The sequence below is a fragment of the Lactuca virosa genome, chromosome 4 (assembly GCF_052849685.1).
Source record: "Lactuca virosa cultivar CGN04683 chromosome 4, Lactuca_virosa_CGN04683_v6, whole genome shotgun sequence".
NCBI lineage: Eukaryota > Viridiplantae > Streptophyta > Magnoliopsida > Asterales > Asteraceae > Lactuca > Lactuca virosa.
In genome coordinates, this window is record NC_136429.1 from 52,001,659 (window position 1) to 52,019,824 (window position 18,166).

At 33.9% G+C, this 18,166-nt stretch overlaps 3 protein-coding genes across 5 annotated transcripts; 1 reads left to right on the forward strand and 2 right to left on the reverse strand.

Moving 5' to 3' along the window:
* The first annotated feature begins 2,605 nt into the window (after positions 1 to 2,605).
* Positions 2,606 to 4,683, forward strand: LOC145104098 (ribose-phosphate pyrophosphokinase 4-like). Its single transcript, XM_079041381.1, has 7 exons — positions 2,606 to 2,825; positions 3,210 to 3,525; positions 3,617 to 3,712; positions 3,826 to 3,894; positions 3,974 to 4,102; positions 4,210 to 4,306; positions 4,396 to 4,683. The coding sequence occupies exons 1-7, from the start codon at positions 2,710 to 2,712 to the stop codon at positions 4,527 to 4,529; spliced, it is 957 nt and encodes a 318-aa protein (XP_078897507.1). The 5' UTR covers positions 2,606 to 2,709; the 3' UTR covers positions 4,530 to 4,683.
* Positions 4,684 to 5,651: 968 nt separating this feature from the next.
* PRMT6 (protein arginine methyltransferase 6) lies at positions 5,652 to 9,149 on the reverse strand. Its single transcript, XM_079041382.1, has 13 exons — positions 8,807 to 9,149; positions 8,211 to 8,276; positions 8,041 to 8,109; positions 7,586 to 7,621; positions 7,426 to 7,491; positions 7,294 to 7,362; positions 7,144 to 7,221; positions 6,915 to 6,993; positions 6,732 to 6,826; positions 6,557 to 6,641; positions 6,263 to 6,438; positions 6,049 to 6,167; positions 5,652 to 5,937 (listed from the first exon to the last, which is right to left on the reverse strand). The coding sequence occupies exons 1-13, from the start codon at positions 9,044 to 9,046 to the stop codon at positions 5,895 to 5,897; spliced, it is 1,221 nt and encodes a 406-aa protein (XP_078897508.1). The 5' UTR covers positions 9,047 to 9,149; the 3' UTR covers positions 5,652 to 5,894.
* A 5,593-nt stretch (positions 9,150 to 14,742) lies between these two features.
* Positions 14,743 to 17,859, reverse strand: LOC145104102 (uncharacterized). Of its 3 annotated transcripts, XM_079041386.1 has the most exons (4): positions 17,749 to 17,859; positions 17,455 to 17,635; positions 15,178 to 16,929; positions 14,743 to 15,092 (listed from the first exon to the last, which is right to left on the reverse strand). In XM_079041386.1, exons 2-4 carry the CDS (start codon positions 17,515 to 17,517, stop codon positions 15,063 to 15,065), a joined length of 1,845 nt encoding a protein of 614 aa, XP_078897512.1. In that variant the 5' UTR covers positions 17,518 to 17,635; positions 17,749 to 17,859; the 3' UTR covers positions 14,743 to 15,062. The 3 variants fall into 3 exon arrangements, with proteins under 3 accessions (XP_078897512.1, XP_078897513.1, XP_078897511.1); XM_079041387.1 differs by having other exon boundaries at positions 15,178 to 16,925; positions 17,455 to 17,859; XM_079041385.1 differs by having other exon boundaries at positions 17,455 to 17,859.
* Positions 17,860 to 18,166: the final 307 nt, after the last annotated feature.

An 18,166-nucleotide genomic window follows, 5' to 3' on the forward strand; every position in this document is an offset into this window, starting at 1 on the left:
TCCTTAGGAATGAATGAACGAGGAATAGCTAATTCTTAGGGTAAATCCTTAAGAAGATAATGGGGATGGGTAATTGGGTTGATTGTTTGATGTTTAAACATAATAATTATATTATTGTGGGTCGAAAACCCTATGTACTCACCAGGTTTCCCAACCTAACCCACTCCAGCTTATTTGTATCACAAGTGTCGATATGAAGTTACATTACACTGAGAGATTAAGGAGATATAAATCACCAGTGATAATGAATGTAAGTTCTGTTTATGCTTATGTTTCTGTATTGACGATGACATCCCAAATGTTTTAAAATGAATAAAAATACTTTTCTTCGGGAATGCTTTGATAACGTATTTATCATGTTTTACTGGGAATAAATTCCGCAACATTTTTCTTAAAAGAGATACTCTGATTTTTATTAAAGCATAAACAAAATCGGTATTTTCTGGCTGTGAAAATGGGGATGTCACAAATATGATCACTTCTTTTACTGCATCTTTAAATCATGCTAGTCATGAAATGAAATCAATACACAATTGTGACTTTTTTGGCACAAAACGTTGTGATATTTAATTTCTTACAACTCACCTGTGAAAACACATGGTAAAGTTTAGAGGAAGATGAGTGTAATTTACGATTATAACCTTCACATTTACTGAATAGAAGAAACTTGTGAGGTTTATGAACCTTGAAAAGCCATTAATTTCTACTCTTCCACAAACCACTTGACATCCAGGTCTTGAACTTTGAGACTTTTCCAATGCTAACTGTGGGGATATCTGTAATAAAATACTCTGTAAAAACTACATATACAAGGAATGTAAAACTCAAAACAATTAGAGAATAAAATTAAATTATTTTGAGAGCTTATATCACTAGACAAATGATAAAAATTTAAAATCCAAAATAGTTTAAAAAATGATATAATCAAGAAAGACCACAACTTAGGGCTAAGAAAATGAAATTGACCTGAACCATAATGGGATAGAAATCGTATCAGGATTCTATGTGGCAGAAGGATGAATTGATTGAAATTAATAGAAATTATTTTAATGGTAAACTATGAAATTGGGCCAAATTGAACAATTGAAAATGAAATCGGTCTAATAAAAATGGGAATTACTTGATATTTGACATTAGGAGGCTCATTATGGCAAAGATCCATTGTCTTTAAGAGCTATTGGGAGTCTGGATACACACCACCACATATTAGAATTCAAAAGCGAGGTCTTTTTAACCTTTGATTCCAAATTTATGATGGAAAGAACAAATTGAGTGTCTTTGACTTCCAATTCCAAAATCACGACTAATTGGATTTGAGCTTTTGTGTGAATATCGTTACAAACAATAAAGTACACTACAAATAAGTAGTAAAACTGACATATATAAGCGATTTCTGGCAAAAAGAACCATGAATCCTAAATATAGGAAGTTGTGGAGCCAAGAAACTGTAAATAGCAAGTTATTACGGTCCATATCGAAAGTTGAAGAAATTGGAGGGCTGAGATTATCCTAACGGATTTTCACTCACCGCCATCAAGAGTATACGGTTGGGCGAAGTGGGATGCTAGGAGGGGGTCGCCTCGGTCACCAAACACCACCCTTAGCTTGCGCTAAGGGGCTCGCCAAAAAGAGTTGCCAACCGATTAACGAGATGAGAGAGGAGAGAAAGTTTCAAGGAGTGTTTTCATTGGTTGGCTCTATTTTTCTTTTATTTGTTTTTTCTTTTTCTAAAATAAATCATATTAAACTTTTTTCCCCAACTTTTACAATCCTCAAATGTTAAGTCTAGATGACAATAAAAAAAAAAAAAAATCTATGTGGCAACATACCACTCCCTTTGCCTAAAGAAGGACATTAACAAGGTAAAAATACAACATTCTCAAATACAAATGATTATCCACAATCTAGTAAAATTAGGGATGTTCGTTTGGATGGATTGGTTTGATCCGATCCGATCAAGTAAATCCAAATATATTTCGAATTTCAAAACATGGATCCGAATAGTCTAAACTAAATTCAAATGCGATCCGATCCAACCAAATTACAATTCGATTGGATCGGTTTTTATAATTCGGTTTTTAAGAGGCAAAACATTTTAAAAAAAATATATAAATTAAATTTTATCAAACTCTATAAAAGTAACTAAAAAAACTTTTTAGTTATGAATTATAGTTTATAAAAAACTATTAAGAAAATTTGATTATAGATTAATATTTCATTGGCAAGTTTTTTTCATAAGAGATATATATTAAGTTATTATATTGGATAAAAGTTTCTTATAACTAAAAAAATAATTAAGTAAATTTATAAAATATTAAAGATATATATATTAAAAATAAATAATAAGTTGTTATTTGGTTTTTTTGGATTATTCGGTTCTTATTTTATAAATCAAAACCAATCCAAAATAATAATTCGGTTTAGCTTAAAATCAATCCAATAATCCAAATATCCAAACCAAATAGTCACATCCAAATTATCCGATTAAACAATTCGATTTTAACCGAATAACAAACCAGAAAAATACATAGATACCTCACTATCACTTTACCTTGTTACGGGTAAAAACCCATTTAGAGCATAATCCGCATCTAACCAATTCGAATCCAAAAGAAAAAAAGGTTAACTTTGATTTAAATTTCTTCCACAGTGGTCTCTCGATAAAGGGTGTTTGCAGCAGCCATTTTTTTTAAACTTTAGTCTGCGAAAATGGAAAAACCCTACAAAAAGGAAGTGCTCCTCTTCTATTGCGTGGAATCCGAAGAACTTGCTCGCAAAATTTCCGCTCAATCGGACCTTATTCAGCTCCAGTCCATCAATTGGAGGTTTGCTCTCACCCATCTAGATCAAAATTGTTATTTCAAGTCGTCTATGCAAATTAGTCATTCAATTTATTGTTTTTCCACCCTATTTATTCAATGAGCATACTTTCAGCTTTGATAATAAGAATATAACACATTGAGATTGCTTTAAGTTTCACTGGTTCAGTGAAGACTGCTACTAGAACAAGAATGTTATATAGACGATAAGGCCATAAAGGGATGGTTATCGTAGAGAGTTAGGGTTAATCTACAATACTGAAACTGGAGAGTACATTGGTGGGGGTATATAAATGAAAACCCTAAACTACAAAGTGCCTGTGTGTTTCTTCCCTCATTCTCTTTTGAGCATAATATTATCGAGTTTCCGTTTTGTGATTTGTGTTGTAGGAGCTTTGATGACGGGTTTCCTAACTTATTTATAAACAATGCACAAGAAATCAGAGGGCAGCATGTTGCTTTTCTTGCATGTTTCAGCTCTCCAGCTGTCATATTTGAGCAGCTTTCTGTTATATTTGCACTCCCAAGACTTTTTGTTGCTTCTTTCACATTGGTGTTACCTTTCTTTCCAACTGGCTCCTTTGAAAGAATGGAAGAAGAAGGAGATGTAGCAACTGCATTCACCATGGCAAGAATCTTATCAAATATTCCTGTATCAAGAGGTGGTCCCACAAGCTTAGTTATTTATGACATCCACGCTTTGCAGGTCTGTTTCTGTTTCTTAATAAACATTGCTTCAATTCAAGTCCTTTATGTCTGTAATCTGTATATTATGGTTTCTAATTCTATCTTTGCAGGAAAGATTTTACTTTGGGGATCATGTTTTGCCTTGTTTTGAAACTGGGATGCCCCTTTTGAAACAACGTCTTCACCAACTTCCTGATGCTCAAAATGTTAGCACTTCTATCTGATATCTGTTAAGTCGTTCTTTATGCATTAAGTCAAAAAGAAACAGATACATAATCTTTTATGTGGTAATAATAAAATCTATTGAATGAATATTCAGATTGTGATCGCCTTTCCAGATGATGGAGCTTGGAAGCGATTCCACAAACAGTTGGATCATTTCCCTACTGTGAGTTTATTTTTCTCGAGGAAATTGGAAATTCTGTTATATAAATATATAATATGTGTGATGATGTGGCAAATGACAGGTGGTTTGTGCAAAAGTTCGTGAAGGTGATAAAAGAATAGTAAGGTTGAAAGAGGGTGATCCTTCAGGTCGCCATGTGGTAATTGTTGATGATTTGGTGCAATCTGGAGGTACTCTGATTGAATGCCAGGTAATAGCAACCTACTTTACTCATAAGCAATGTACTTTTACTACTTGTAAAATGTTTCAGAAAGTAGATTGCTATTATGGGTATTTAATGTTGGTATTGTTATGCAGAAAGTTTTGGCAGCTCATGGAGCAACAAAGGTGAGTGCTTATGTGACTCATGCAGTGTTCCCTAAAAAATCATGGGGGAGATTTGTTCACACAGATGGTAAGTAAGATCATCTTGAATATATAATCTTTAATTTATGTTGAATGATTAAAATGGGGTTTGACCGTTTGACTTGTATGTGTGTTTAGAGAAGTCAAAGAGGGCGTTTTCGTACTTTTGGATTACAGATTCGTGTCCTGTTACTGTTAAAGAGATTGCAAACAAAGCTCCTTTTGAAGTTTTGAGTTTGGCTGGATCTATTGCAGATGCACTTCAAATATGATGTTGTTTTATTATGTTGAGGTGTTTTAAATTAATGGTGCCTGTTTTGTGTTTAGAATAATGTGATATGTGGACATGTTTGAGAGGAAGAAAAAAAGGAATTGACACTTTGACAAAAAAAAAGTTAATTAATTAAATTGTATGTTGGTTCTTTATGGTGATTTGATTTGATTAAATTGGGAAAAATTGATGTCATTGATATGACATTCAACTATAATTATTCAATTCATCATTTAATTACAAACGTTTGGGCTTGTCAATACCATTAGTTTTGAGTGTTCCATCTTTTTTTTTCATTATTTTAAATAATAATTATTATAATATGTTAACCATAATTTTTTATATAAAGATATACAAGTTTACTTTAATTTCAATTATAAATATAAATTATGAAAAGTGAAATTTTATAATATACAAATTAGGTGTATTGATTATATCTAAAATCATGTCGTTTTGGCAAAGCTTGGAGGGACATGAGTTATAGGAGGGGAAGGTGTGACCCACATAAAGTTAAAGTTAATCAAGATCATGTTTCATGTAGGCATTGTAATGATTATTAATAAATAAAATTATAAAAATAGTTTTTGATTGCAAATCTAATAAAAAGGAGAATCTTACGTTTTATGAGACAACTCATGGTATGGATATGGATATTATATTTTGTTAATTATAATCCATTTGTTGTCGATCACAATATAAAATATTTGATTTTGGCATGACTTTTTAGGAAAATATATACAAACCACTCTTAAATGTTTCCACTTCCGACCTTTGCAAGTGAGGATCTTTTTATGTTTATGTCTTTACATACGTATTCGAACAAAAAGTAATATGCATCACATGTTTCTGCTTTTATATTATTTATATAGTTGACATGGCTAAGTGCTAACATTATTTCTATCAAGTTGTTTACTTCTTACGTTGTAATAAGATGACAATATCTATTAGTCAATTTGATTAAAATTAGATAGATATATGCAATAAATATTATCATAAAAGTAAAAATACTTTATAAGTTTTCTATTTGCATATTTAATTAAAAACAAAATGAAAAAGAAAAAATACAACTCAACATATATGACTAGAAGCATAATATCTTGACATTTTTGTTAACAAATTCAAATTCAAAGGTGATACACATCAATCAATGTATTAATAAAAGAGATAGATGTCCATATGAAGATCCCTTTTGTGTCTTTTACAACTTTTAGTATAAAAAAATAAACAAACATAAAACTTAAACTCAACCCCAACAACAATCAAAATACCACACACACCACCAAATCTTTGACTACATTTCTACCTAAAACAAACACTACTATTTCTTCAACCAAAGAAACTACTATTTGACCAACATGAAAAATAGTCAACGCAATACACATTCTTTTACAAAGGAACGACCACCTGAGCTGCAAGAGACAACAAGATCAAAATAAGTACTACTGTACTAGGTTGTTATATCTTAGCAGAATTTAAGGTTCTAGAAAGTATTTGGCAATCAATAATAATAAGCGACTCACGCGTATTCAAGATGAATGTTCATGAATCGTGCATTCTCTTTGCTTTGTGTTAATGTAACCTTCCCATCAATAACCTGATCTTGTTCTACCTCTATCGGATCATAGAAGTATATCATTGTCTGCCAATATCAACATAAATAATTTCCCACTTTAATATATCAAATCAAATACTAAATAAATAAAAAAAATACAAAATTGAATTAGTTTATATTACCTGTTGCCAATGTGTGGGTGGATCTTCGGGTGCAGTGGAAAGAACAAGTGCTTCACTAGGATTTGCACGCTTCCTTCTAGGGTTTGACTTTGTTGACTCTGATGATGGTGCATCGTTCTCAGCAGCAGGCCCACAAAACTCCACATCAAACCAAAATGCAAATCCATGAAAAGGAGCTGAAATAAATGAGTTTCTTTTAGGTTATAATCACATATATATATATATATATATATATATATATATATATATATATATATATATATAAATCATGATGAAGATGAAATGAAGTTTTACCTCGCATCATGGATTGAAACTTGAAGTTTGTGGTAACAGATTCCAGTTCTTGAAGTGTGATTGTATAGCAATCCACGTGTTTTACCTGTTTGTTTCCACCAACAACAATTTTCATATATTATTAATTTCAAAAAAAAGTATATATGGAATTTTTTTTTTTTTTATTTTTACTAACCACATGTGGCCATGTAAGGACATTCTCTCCACTGATGGTCTCAACAGATGGTTCTTCAAAGGCACATTGTTTTGCCAATGGCATTATTGGGGACACTGCAAAAAAATAGAAATAAATTAATTAATAATTAGTGTATCTGAATGCATTCAGTATGTCTGAATGCATGTGACATGTACTACTCACTGTCAATCCCATAGACATTGCGCCAGAAATCAATACTTTCAGCATATCTGTCTGGATGTGTAACAGGGGCCATGTATAGCTGAAAGCAAACACAACAAAATATAATTAAAATTTTCATAATCTAAAAAAACACTAAATGTTGACAATAAATAAGAATAAGAAAGTACATATATATATATATATATATATATATATATATATATATATATATAGAGATATAGTTATATACCACTGCATTTGAAGGAAGAATAAGACCACCAGGTCTTAACCAGCGGTCTCTGGCAACAATAACACTCCCAAGCATGCTCTACAAAATACAAAAATATAAAAAGAAAATGATTTTTTTAATATATTTATTAAAGATAAATTAAACAGTTACCTCGTAAAGAAGCATATAACCCATCCATTCTGAAACTATAACATCAACCTCTTCATCAATTTGAACATCCTGTATAGACACAAAATATGATGCTTGTTTTATGAACATTGTTTATGGAAATTGTATTTGTACCTCAACACGTCCATGTAAAACAATGACTGTGTCAGAGAGGTTATTTGCCTTGACAACTTCATTTGCCTAAAGTTTTAACAAAACAAAAACAACATTAAGATTTATGACCATTGTTTTCTAAATGGATCAAATATGGAGGAAATGTCATTAACAGATATACCTGCAATGCTATCTCACTGGCATCCACTGCATAGACCTGGTGTAATGAAGTTTGAACAAGAATAATGTCAAACAGATTAAAACTAAAAAAAGCTGAACATTTTTATGGTATCAAGCAAAATAGAAAGAAAGATAGGTTTCAACGTTTCATTTCCTAACACGGAATTGCAGAAGAGAAGGAAGAAATACAGGTGTTGGATATAGGAAAGTGTTGACTTTGGGGTTCATGCTAGGGTTTTGGTGATTTGAAGATGTTCATGTTGGTTGATTAATGCTGCATGTTGTAGGGTTTATATTATAATTTATAACTAAACAAGTGTGGGTTCCATTACAAGTTGTTATAATCATCAAAGATCAAAGTGTTGACTTTAGGGCGTTTGGGTCAAACTTTTGATTAAGAGAATTGGTGATACTATTGTTGGATATAATCATTATGTATTGCTTGAATAATCTTACCCGTTTTGCCCCTGCCTGAGCACAGAATATTGAGAGGATGCCTGTGCCACAGCCAACATCTACAACAACCTATGATACATGATACATGTAGTTGTGATAAATATATATAGTACATTCAAAAAAGAAAACAAAATAAACTGATATACATGTGGTTGACAATATTTTCTTACTTTGCCTTGTATATAACTCTGATGTTGTAAAATGGCTGTCTTGTATGTTTCTGTTCGCACACGATCCTGCAAAACTAGAATAATTAGCCTAAAGTTTAAAGAATAAAGACCAAGTGGGAGTAGAAAACTGTGGAAAATGTAAATACTAAAGAAAGAGACTTGTTAAATCAATTATTCCTTGAAGAATCAAAAATGGAACTGTGCAGTGACTGCAGTCTACTTTAAGTAACCAAAACAAAATCAATTGTAGCCCTAGTGTGATAAGATTCCAGATGATATACCATGTCCATGGCAAAACTTCTTGGTTCCTTTCCAGAACATTCTACAAATCTAACAACAGAAACTTTGAGAGTAGCATATGCACAGAGACTTTGTGTTCAGAGCAAAGTAACTAGGGATATCAACCAATTAGGCCAAAAGTGCAAGTCGCCATGTGTAAAATGAAAATTAGGGATTTGGAATTGTAAAGAGGATGACACAATCATGGAGCGAACCGAAATAATAACACAAACACATGAAAAATCCGCAATGCAGACTGATGTATGTATGAGAAACAACACTAGATTCCAAAAACGAAGAGATAGTTCTCGCAATACCTTGATCATCTCTTCGTGAATACCGACGTGGGAGTAAGACTGAAAGTAAGCCTTATCAAAATCTGTACACGGGGGAGGCGCCTCTGTCTCCTGCTGCCCACTGGAAACCCTAGTCACGCCGCTCTGACGGGACCTCCGGGACCTGAAATGATCCCTTTGCGCGGTGCCGCCGCCGAGCAGCTTGTGGTGGTGGCCATTACTGTAACTCCCAGCCGGTGGCGACCTAGACATCCCTTCCATCACTCTCTACCTACTTCTGTATTCTGCACAGCCGAGAAGAAAGTGCTTCGAAACGGTTTCCTCAAGGGTGAAGGGTATTATTACTAATTATGATTTCACACAGAAAGTACGAGGGCTTCACGGGCTTCTATGGAAAATGAGGGGTCCCATGGTAAACATAAAAAAAGAAAAAAGAGAAAAAGTAAAGGGTAATTCAATCAAATGACCAAAAAGGGAAAATGAGACCTTAGGGTTTAGGACAAACAAATAATTTGGGTTCGAATCTTTCACAAAGGTAGTTATGAGTTCTTTTAAAGTTGTAGCTTTCAATCTAAAAGAGCTCATTATTATTAACTAGAATTGAGTACTATTAACAAGAGAGTATACATATTAACAAGAGAGTTTACATAAGTAGCAAAGATTTTGAGTATCTGATATCTTATGATCGTAACAAGCCTTAAGTATATATGAGGTTGTCGGTAATGAACATCTTGGTGTTTGAGATAATTTGAAATTGAGGTCCCGTTAACCATTTGTTAAGAACATGTTTTCACAAATCTTTTATAAAAGAAAAACATTTTTCAAAAGATCTATTAACAATTAAATATTTATCTCATCTATTCAAATCCATTTTCAAGACAGTTTGTGTGAGCACATGTTGTATTCTTCAACATTGCTGATATGACCATTACCCTTATTGAAGGATTTTTTGTAATTTGGATGAGATTGAGCTTTAAAATATTTAATAGTCATGGATATGATAAATACCAAAAAAATAAATCATATGAAGAAGAAGAAGAAGAAGAAGAAGCCAGTAAAATCTTGTCCAATTTTACATTACAACCATTGTGAGATAAGCGACCGATCTTGTGAAAGAATTGTTGGGCATTGAAGGATCATACAAAATGGTGCATTTTTACTTGAAATGCACTTTTTTGTACCAAATTCGGCATACCTATGAACAATGGTCCATTGAAATAGTATTGAAAGCCCAACGAAGTGAATGGTAAGAACTAACTTTGAAAGTCAACATCAAGAAATTATGAAATAAAAAATATATAATGGGTTGTGGTTTCGGCTTTTAAAAGTAACAATACTTGGTAACAAGGGTGAACCAATAACAAGTCATTGAAAGGGCGTTTGATGATTGAAATTAGGCAAATAAACCTTTGATTTTCAGGAGAATTTTACATACCTCATTTTCTACTGTTATGTGTGTCATTTCACACCTTTATATGTTCACTATGTGTAAAAGAGAAGTATGAGTTTACAATTATGCACAATTTTGTATTATTGCATGATTTGTTAAAAGCTTTATTGTTTACTTTGTACAGTTGTACATGCTTTTGGAGTCTTCTGTTTAATTGGTATGGTTGTATGTAATAAGTGTACCAGTGGACGTACAACTATAATTTTCTCGTATAACTATATAATTAATAATTTATAGTTATACAAACTCTGTTTATAATAACAACTTAGAATGTCTCATGTAAAGGTTTTATAGGTCTTATGTTTGATTATGATGTCTTATAAGTTAACAAGTGACATTCTAAGGTGTTAGCCAATCATGTAAGGAAGATCTTTGATGTAACATCCGGACTCCCAGGTATATTATCTATATATTTATTTTTTTGGGGTTTATTGAGTAACTCGGCGAGTTGGTGCCTCAACTCGTCGAGTAGAGTCGCATTGTGCCACGTGGGATTAATGATCTACTCGACGAGTCAGAGAGTCGACTCGTCGAGTAGACGCTGTGAAGTGAAACCCTAAATCCCCGGGTTTGGGGCCTATTTAAGGGCACTTATAGCCTCATTTGCGGTTCATCAGCTGCTTACCTTCACTGAGATAAACCCTAATCGGCCATTAAGCTAAGAGAGAGTGTTTGAGATAACTTTTGAGCATTTTGGTGAATCTTTTGGAAGGAAAGAAGGGTGATACAAGCAGGGGACAAGGAGATAATGTGGGATCCGGCAATTCCTTCACTTAGAACTTCTGTTGAAGGTAAAAGCTTGCTCCTTTCTCATTTATTTAGTTAGATCTCTTGAGTATGGAAGTTAGGGCTTTTACCACCTTTGGTTGGGACAATGAGTGCATGGAGTCTATTAAGGGGTCTAGACTTCAAATATGGACCTTGTGAGGTCCCTTGAGTCCAAAGGTCCCAACTTTATTTAACCAAAAGAGAGTTTTTGTGATTAACACCTTGTGAGAGCATGTAGTTGGTAATATGGAGCAAATATGCCATGCATGAACGTAAAGATCGAAGCTTTACGTGACAATCGAGTCTTGGGTTGCTAGATGTAGTGTTTGGAGTGGTAGATCTGTTTTGAAACGTCTGAATGAGAGATCAGATTTAAGGGACTCGCCGAGTCCATGAGCTGACTCGACGAGTCGGTTAGGGTTTATCCCGATGAGTCTGAGCATGCTGTAACTCGGCGAGTTGACGGGTCAACGCGACGAGTTGAGTTGGTTTTCATGAGGCTTCTGAGGAATCGAGGGGGACTCGACGAGTTGCTTTGATACACTCGACGAGTTGGGTCAACATGGATTGTTGACTCGAGTTTGACTTCTGTTGAATTTTAGGGGTTTTGACCAAATGTAAGTAATGGAAACCATGTAGGGGTAGAATGGTGTTTTACCCTTCCCAATAGTTAGAGAAGGGCTAGTATGAGTTTATTTAGAGTTGTGATTTTAATATGAGATAATTATCATATGTGTTAGGCGGAGGCTAGATCGGTGATTCGTGTACGAGGTGTATTTGCTTGCTTGCTTCAAGGTGAGTCTTCTCACTATATGTACCATGAGTGCTATCCTTGTGTGATTGAGATGTCTTATGTGCTTATCTGTGTATTATGATATTCTGCATTATTATGAGCTTATTGAGTTAGGACCGGAGGGTCCACCCGAGTTTGGGACCGGAGGGTCCCACTGAGACACATTGACCGAAGGGTCTTACCTGAGTATAACCATGAGAGGCTATTGGGATATGTGTGGTATTTTGGGGAACTCACCAAGCTTCGTGCTTACCGTGTTATGTGATATGTGTTTCAGGTTTTCTCAGGATCGCGGGAAGGCACCGGCTTGATTGTACACACCAGAGAAAGAGTTATGTTTTGAGGATCCTGGATTATTAATCAAACAATTATGGAGTTGTGTTTTGTAAATTAAACCAATGAGATTTTTATGAAATGTGTTATAAGAATCATGTGATTTTAAAATGAAAAATTTATTTGAAAATTTACGGTGTTACATTTGTGGTGAGTTTATTACTTATGAAATATGTTACTTGTATATCTTACTTATCCAATGTTTCCTTTATTTTAACTGTAATGTCCTTTTGCTTTGTGAATGTTAAAGTATAAGTGTACATCAATGATGTGATATTTGTAATGAGTTTTAGAAAAAGAGTGAACTATTTACATTGAGACCTTATTATAACGGTCAAGTGCACCACCTAAGACGAGTTATAAATTTGAGTAAGTATCCATTTATGTATAGTATTAAGTATCCATTTATGAATATGATTGAGTATCTATTTATGATTTGGGTTGAGTATTAATTTATGTATAAGATTCAATATTTAGTTAACTTAGATTGAGTATCAAAATATGTCGAGGATTACGTATCCACTTATGACTTAGATAAAGCACCCATTTATGTCTATGATTGAGTATCTGCATATGATTTGGATTGAGTTTCTAATTATGTCAAGGATCGAGTATCCTATGACTTGGATAAAGCATCCATTTGTGTTTAGGGTTGAGTATCAACTAAAGCAACACATGTATAGGCAAGAAATGTTTCAGGTCATATTAAATTCCAACTGAATACAGGTTTTTGGGGATTTAAAATTTAAAGTTGTTATTTGTTCTATTGTGCATGGGTTTTTTTAATCAGCCAATCCTATTAAAGCCAAGTTTTAGACTATATGATTACATTGTTTAAATTATTTCAATTGTTCACGTCATGGTAATAATCCAAATATTTAAACTGAAAATTTGGATTTTCTTAACCTTTAATGTTTTTATAATTTTACTTACTTGTAAGTTATTATTATGCTATTAATCACATAAATGAGTTAATCATTAAAATTGGTACGTTATGATGTTTTGTTATTGTCCATATGAATGTGTTGTTTTGGTTGATTGAATTAATTATGTTATTGTGATGTAATTTAGTCTGACCATTTTTTTAGTCCTGTAATAGTTAGGGTTTTATTTCCATTATTTTTTTGTTATTGTAAAATACAAAGAAAATGAAAAAGAATGAGACGGAAACCCTAGTGGCTATCGAACCAAACAATGAATTGGGTTAAGCAAGCCAAGCCTCAAGTGTCTCGCCCCAACAACCTTGATAGCTTATCGACGGAATGTTGCTAGTAGGCCAAACAAGACCATCCAGACCACACCAAGCAACAACCCAACAAAGCAAGACCCATCAAATAAGGGAGTGTTAACCAAACCCAAAACCCAAACAGGGCACCACCCCTCCATTTTCATGGCCCAAGATAAGATGCATATTGGTATTGGGTTGTCCGAGACTGATCTCGAAATGGTCTAGCATTTTTAGGACTGGTCTCATAACGATTTGTTCTGTATTTGGATTGGTCTCAAACGATCTCAAGTGGGTCTTTTTTTGGCCTGATTTTATTCGGACCAATCATTTGCGGTTTGATCTTTTTTGGATTGGTCCCAAACGGTTTGTTCTGTTTTTGGATCGGTCTCATAACGATTTTTTCTGCTTTTTTGGTATTTTTGGTATTTTTTGTTTCGGTTTCGAGTTTTTTCGTTAACAAATGTATGATTAACATGAAAACGATACATTAAAATTTAATAAAAATGATACATTAAAATTTAATAAAAGAAAGAAAGAAGTTGAATAATGTGTGATTAAAAATATGTAATTATCACTGAATTTATATGTATATAAACTTTCGATTTCGGTATTTTTTTTAGAACGGTCTTTTTTCAAAACTAACCCTGGTCTTTCTATTCATGTCTAGCCCGCAATAGTGCCGCCCCATCCTAACAGTGGCCACCGGGTGGGTGGTGGTGGCGTGACGATCAACATGATTTTTTTCTGGTCACTTTTTCAGATTTTTTTCCGTCAAATCTTTACTTGACGTCCTTGTCAAGATGGATCGGTTGCGAGTATAATTTGTACATACTAATAATTTTCAATCATTATTTTAGTTTATTGGAAGAGTAATGGGCTAGACTAGTGTTTTTGGTTCGTGGCATTGCATATATATGGCATACGATTAATGAGTTGTATTCATGCACCTCTTGAGGGTGTGATGATATGGGTGGGGCATTGTGTTTAATTTCTTGCAGAAGATGTCAAAATATTAAGTAGTTTGAGTTTGTGGCCATTTTGTCTCACATGAGTCGCATCATTTATTAATATTACCTTTGAGCTATTTGTAGGCATCCCATTTGTTTCAATCATACATTTATAAAACAGAAGCAACTTCATTGTCACTCTTGTCTACATTCAATTTGTAAATTTTACTATTTTTCACAATCATACATTTTGTCGGTCTAAGTCATCTCTCTCACACGCGCACACACATTTATAGGAGCTTTTTTTTCCCCTTTACACTTAGAAACATATTTATTATTTCCAAAAACAAGTACTATTTTTTTTCAAAAAATCTAACATGTTTTTTATACAATTACACGAGATAAACCATTCATGATTCATATCAAGCTTCATCACAATTTCACAAACAAAAATATCTTTTAGTGAAACGTGGCCAACATCCAATTGCGATGCAAATCATATATGTCATGTGATCCATTAAAGAACTCTATACGTCAATATCTTTTGAAAAAGACTCTACAACCAACATTTCTTTATTCTTTTTCTTTTTCACCTATATCCACCAAAAACAAAACTATCCACATTCAACCAGTCATTACCAAGTTTACCCCCAACAAACCAAAAAAAAAAAAACAAGTCTTTTGATATTTTGATATGATGAACTCACCACCCAAAACATATGCACAGAAGTAACAACTTGAAAACCACCTGGCTACCTTTAACTTTCTGGTATAGGAAGCAATGGTCCCTGAGAAATTGACACAAAACATGTAACACTTTAATTACTTTATATATAACTCAATTAGTAGAGAATTAAATGGAAATCAAATTACCTTGGGAATCCGTAATGGTGTGGTTTTATCCGATTCCGACTCAGCAGCTAACATGTCGGAAGGCCGGAATCTGGGATTCCAACGTATGGTGGTCTGTTTATTATTAGATGACACAGAAGGCAATGTACGCCCAAGCCAGGAATCCGAGGGCGATTTTGGCAATGGTGGAGGTGTAGGAGTGTCATAAGCAGAATCTTCAGAATCTTTTGGACTTTGATCAACAACTTGTGTTTGTGTTTGTGTTTCCACATGACCTTGAGTTTCTGTATCTGTATTCTCTTGTTTCACATTGGATGGAATTGAATTCTCAGTATCCACATAAAGAGTCTTCTCAATAATGGAATCTTGATTGTCTCTTACTCTTTCATTCTTCAAATTGTTTTTATCATTTAGTAATTCCTTAAAGCTCAACCTTTTCTTCTGTGAAGAACTACTACTTGACTCGTTTTCAGAAACAGAAGATTCACTAAAACCACATCCTTGAAGACGGTTGTACAGTTTCGATCCTTCTAGCTTCGGGTGATTGTAATTGTAATTGTGATTGTGATTGTGATTCTTCTGGTTGTTTGAAGTGCCAATGGAATCTTGGTGTTTGACCAAATGGGATCTGGTCAACGATCTTTTCTCTATTTCTATGAAGGAACCAAGAGAATTAGAGCTTGCATGAGTTCTACTTATCCTCATGGGCTTCATCCCAATTCCAGGAACTGGCCCAACAAGATTAAGAGAACCCCTTGAGCAAAAACGTGGAAGCAATCCACAAAATTTGAATGATGTGTTTTCATGTTCATACTCATGTTCATAGTATTCATGGTAACTATCGTCTTCTTCTTCTTCTTCTTCTTCCTCTTTGGTATCCTGCAAAAACATAGGTCCATATCTAAGCTGTAACTTTTTGTTCTCCATATTTGCTAACTTCTTTACTTCACGTGGGTGGTTGTCTCTAAAGATTTGTTTTCTGGAAGAATAGAGATGATGATGAGGTGTTTGTGTTTCTGAAGCCATTGCTTTTGCAGCTGGAATAAAACGACCCATCATGAAATCACGAAGTTTTGGATCTGATCGAAGAATCCCAGAGGTGTTCATCACATCTGATTGATCATGTGTTGAATTTACATTTACATTTACACCACTTGTGCTACAGTTATAGAAAGATGATTGATCACCTCGTGAAAGTGTATCAAGTGCATCCATGAATGTTTCATTGTTGTTGTCATCGCCTTCACTGGAATCAGACCTAATTTCTTTCTTCATTGATTTTGATCTTTCGAATCTGGATTTCTTTTCCTCTGTTTGGAAAACACTCTGTAAACTCGAACGATCTTTGGGAACATTGGTATGAAGATGAAGATGAACATGATCTTGGGTTATGTTATCGGAATCTTTCTTTCTAGGTTTTGAAATCCTACCTGGAGGAAGTTTTGGAAGACCGAGAGGGTAGTCCTTGGGTTGAATCTGTTTATGTGATTCGTCATCTTTGGGTCTTCCTGGACTGTGTTCCCATACAAAAGGTATGCTTCCTGTGTTCTTCAATGGATCTAACTTGAATTCGGTTTTAAAAGGTTCAATGGGGGGCATAGTTGGAAGGTAACTTCCGAATTTTCTACTCTCATTCTTCTGTGAAGCTGCTTTTGGTGAAAGGCGTCTCACTGATAGAAGTGGCTGATTGATGTTCAATCGTTTGTCCTCCATTACAACAGGAAGCAGTTTGATGGAATTTATTGCACGTACAAACAGATTTGTAATGTCTGCCTAACCATCATAAGAACAAACTTCACGTCAATTCCAACTAGAAAATCTTAAAATCGATACTAAAATCTATGAAATCATGAAAGAAAACATAATGCAGTAAACAACTTTCAAAAATTTGAGTGAATTGTATTTATGGTCCACTTTACTATGTTAGGGTTTGAGCGGTTAAACCCTACGTCTCTGTGAATTGTGATCGCCATATCTATGTGTTTAATCATCTATTCAAGCAATTGCATTCAAAACAAAAAGTCGTTAACCAAACACACAAAACTTGTCATCTGTTCCAAAACACAAATTCTTTCCTATCAAGATGCTATGGAGAATCACTTGGCCTTTAACTAACTTCAAAAATCAACACAGAACACTTTTTCACAAATGACAGAGCATCTTGAATCCATTTTAAATATTTGTTCCCCAATTTTCTCGAAATAAAACAGAAATACGACTTAGTTCCCGAGACTAACCAATCAAAACCGCAGAAGTGCTGCTTGATATAAAATAAAACAGATGTAATCGAGAACATACCTTAAATTCGCTAAGATCTTGAGCCAAGAATCGATGAATATGGTTGAGCAAACGGTTGATCATGGAGAAAAGAGCGTAAAACAGAGAACATGTCGGGTGTTGCTTCTTGTAATTGATTATTATGCTTAATAATCACAATCTGTCAGAAGAATCTGACCGAATTTGAAGCAACTTCTCAAGGCTGAAAATAAACAATGTTATTATGAGCATGGATACGCTTCGTAGTTTTTTTTTTTACTGAAGTGGAGGTGTGATGTGTAGTTTGCTGTTTGACTTCTCCTTTTTTATGTTCACCTGTTTCGGATCATGTGCTTGATTATGGCATCCATGGCAGAGAGAGAGAGAGAGAGAGAGAGAGAGAGAGAGAGAGATTAATACCACCCCTGCGGTTTCACCTGTGTTTGCTTTAATTGTAACAGATCTCGCCTCCCTCATTTACGCTGCTCACCGTTTTAATCTTTTTCGAAAAAAAATCACCTCTTTCAAAATAAATGAATAAAATAAGAGCTTTAATAAAATCATGTGACATTAATCGTATTATGATGTCATTATTCATGTAATCAAAATGAAGCAAATGCACTAGTGTGAGTACCTTGAAATACTTCATCTAATAATTGTTGTTTTGGTTTCGTTTACAAAGAATTAAGAAAGAGTAAAACGATCATTATTGTTTTTTCTCAATTTCAGATATTAGATTTCTTGAATGAAAACT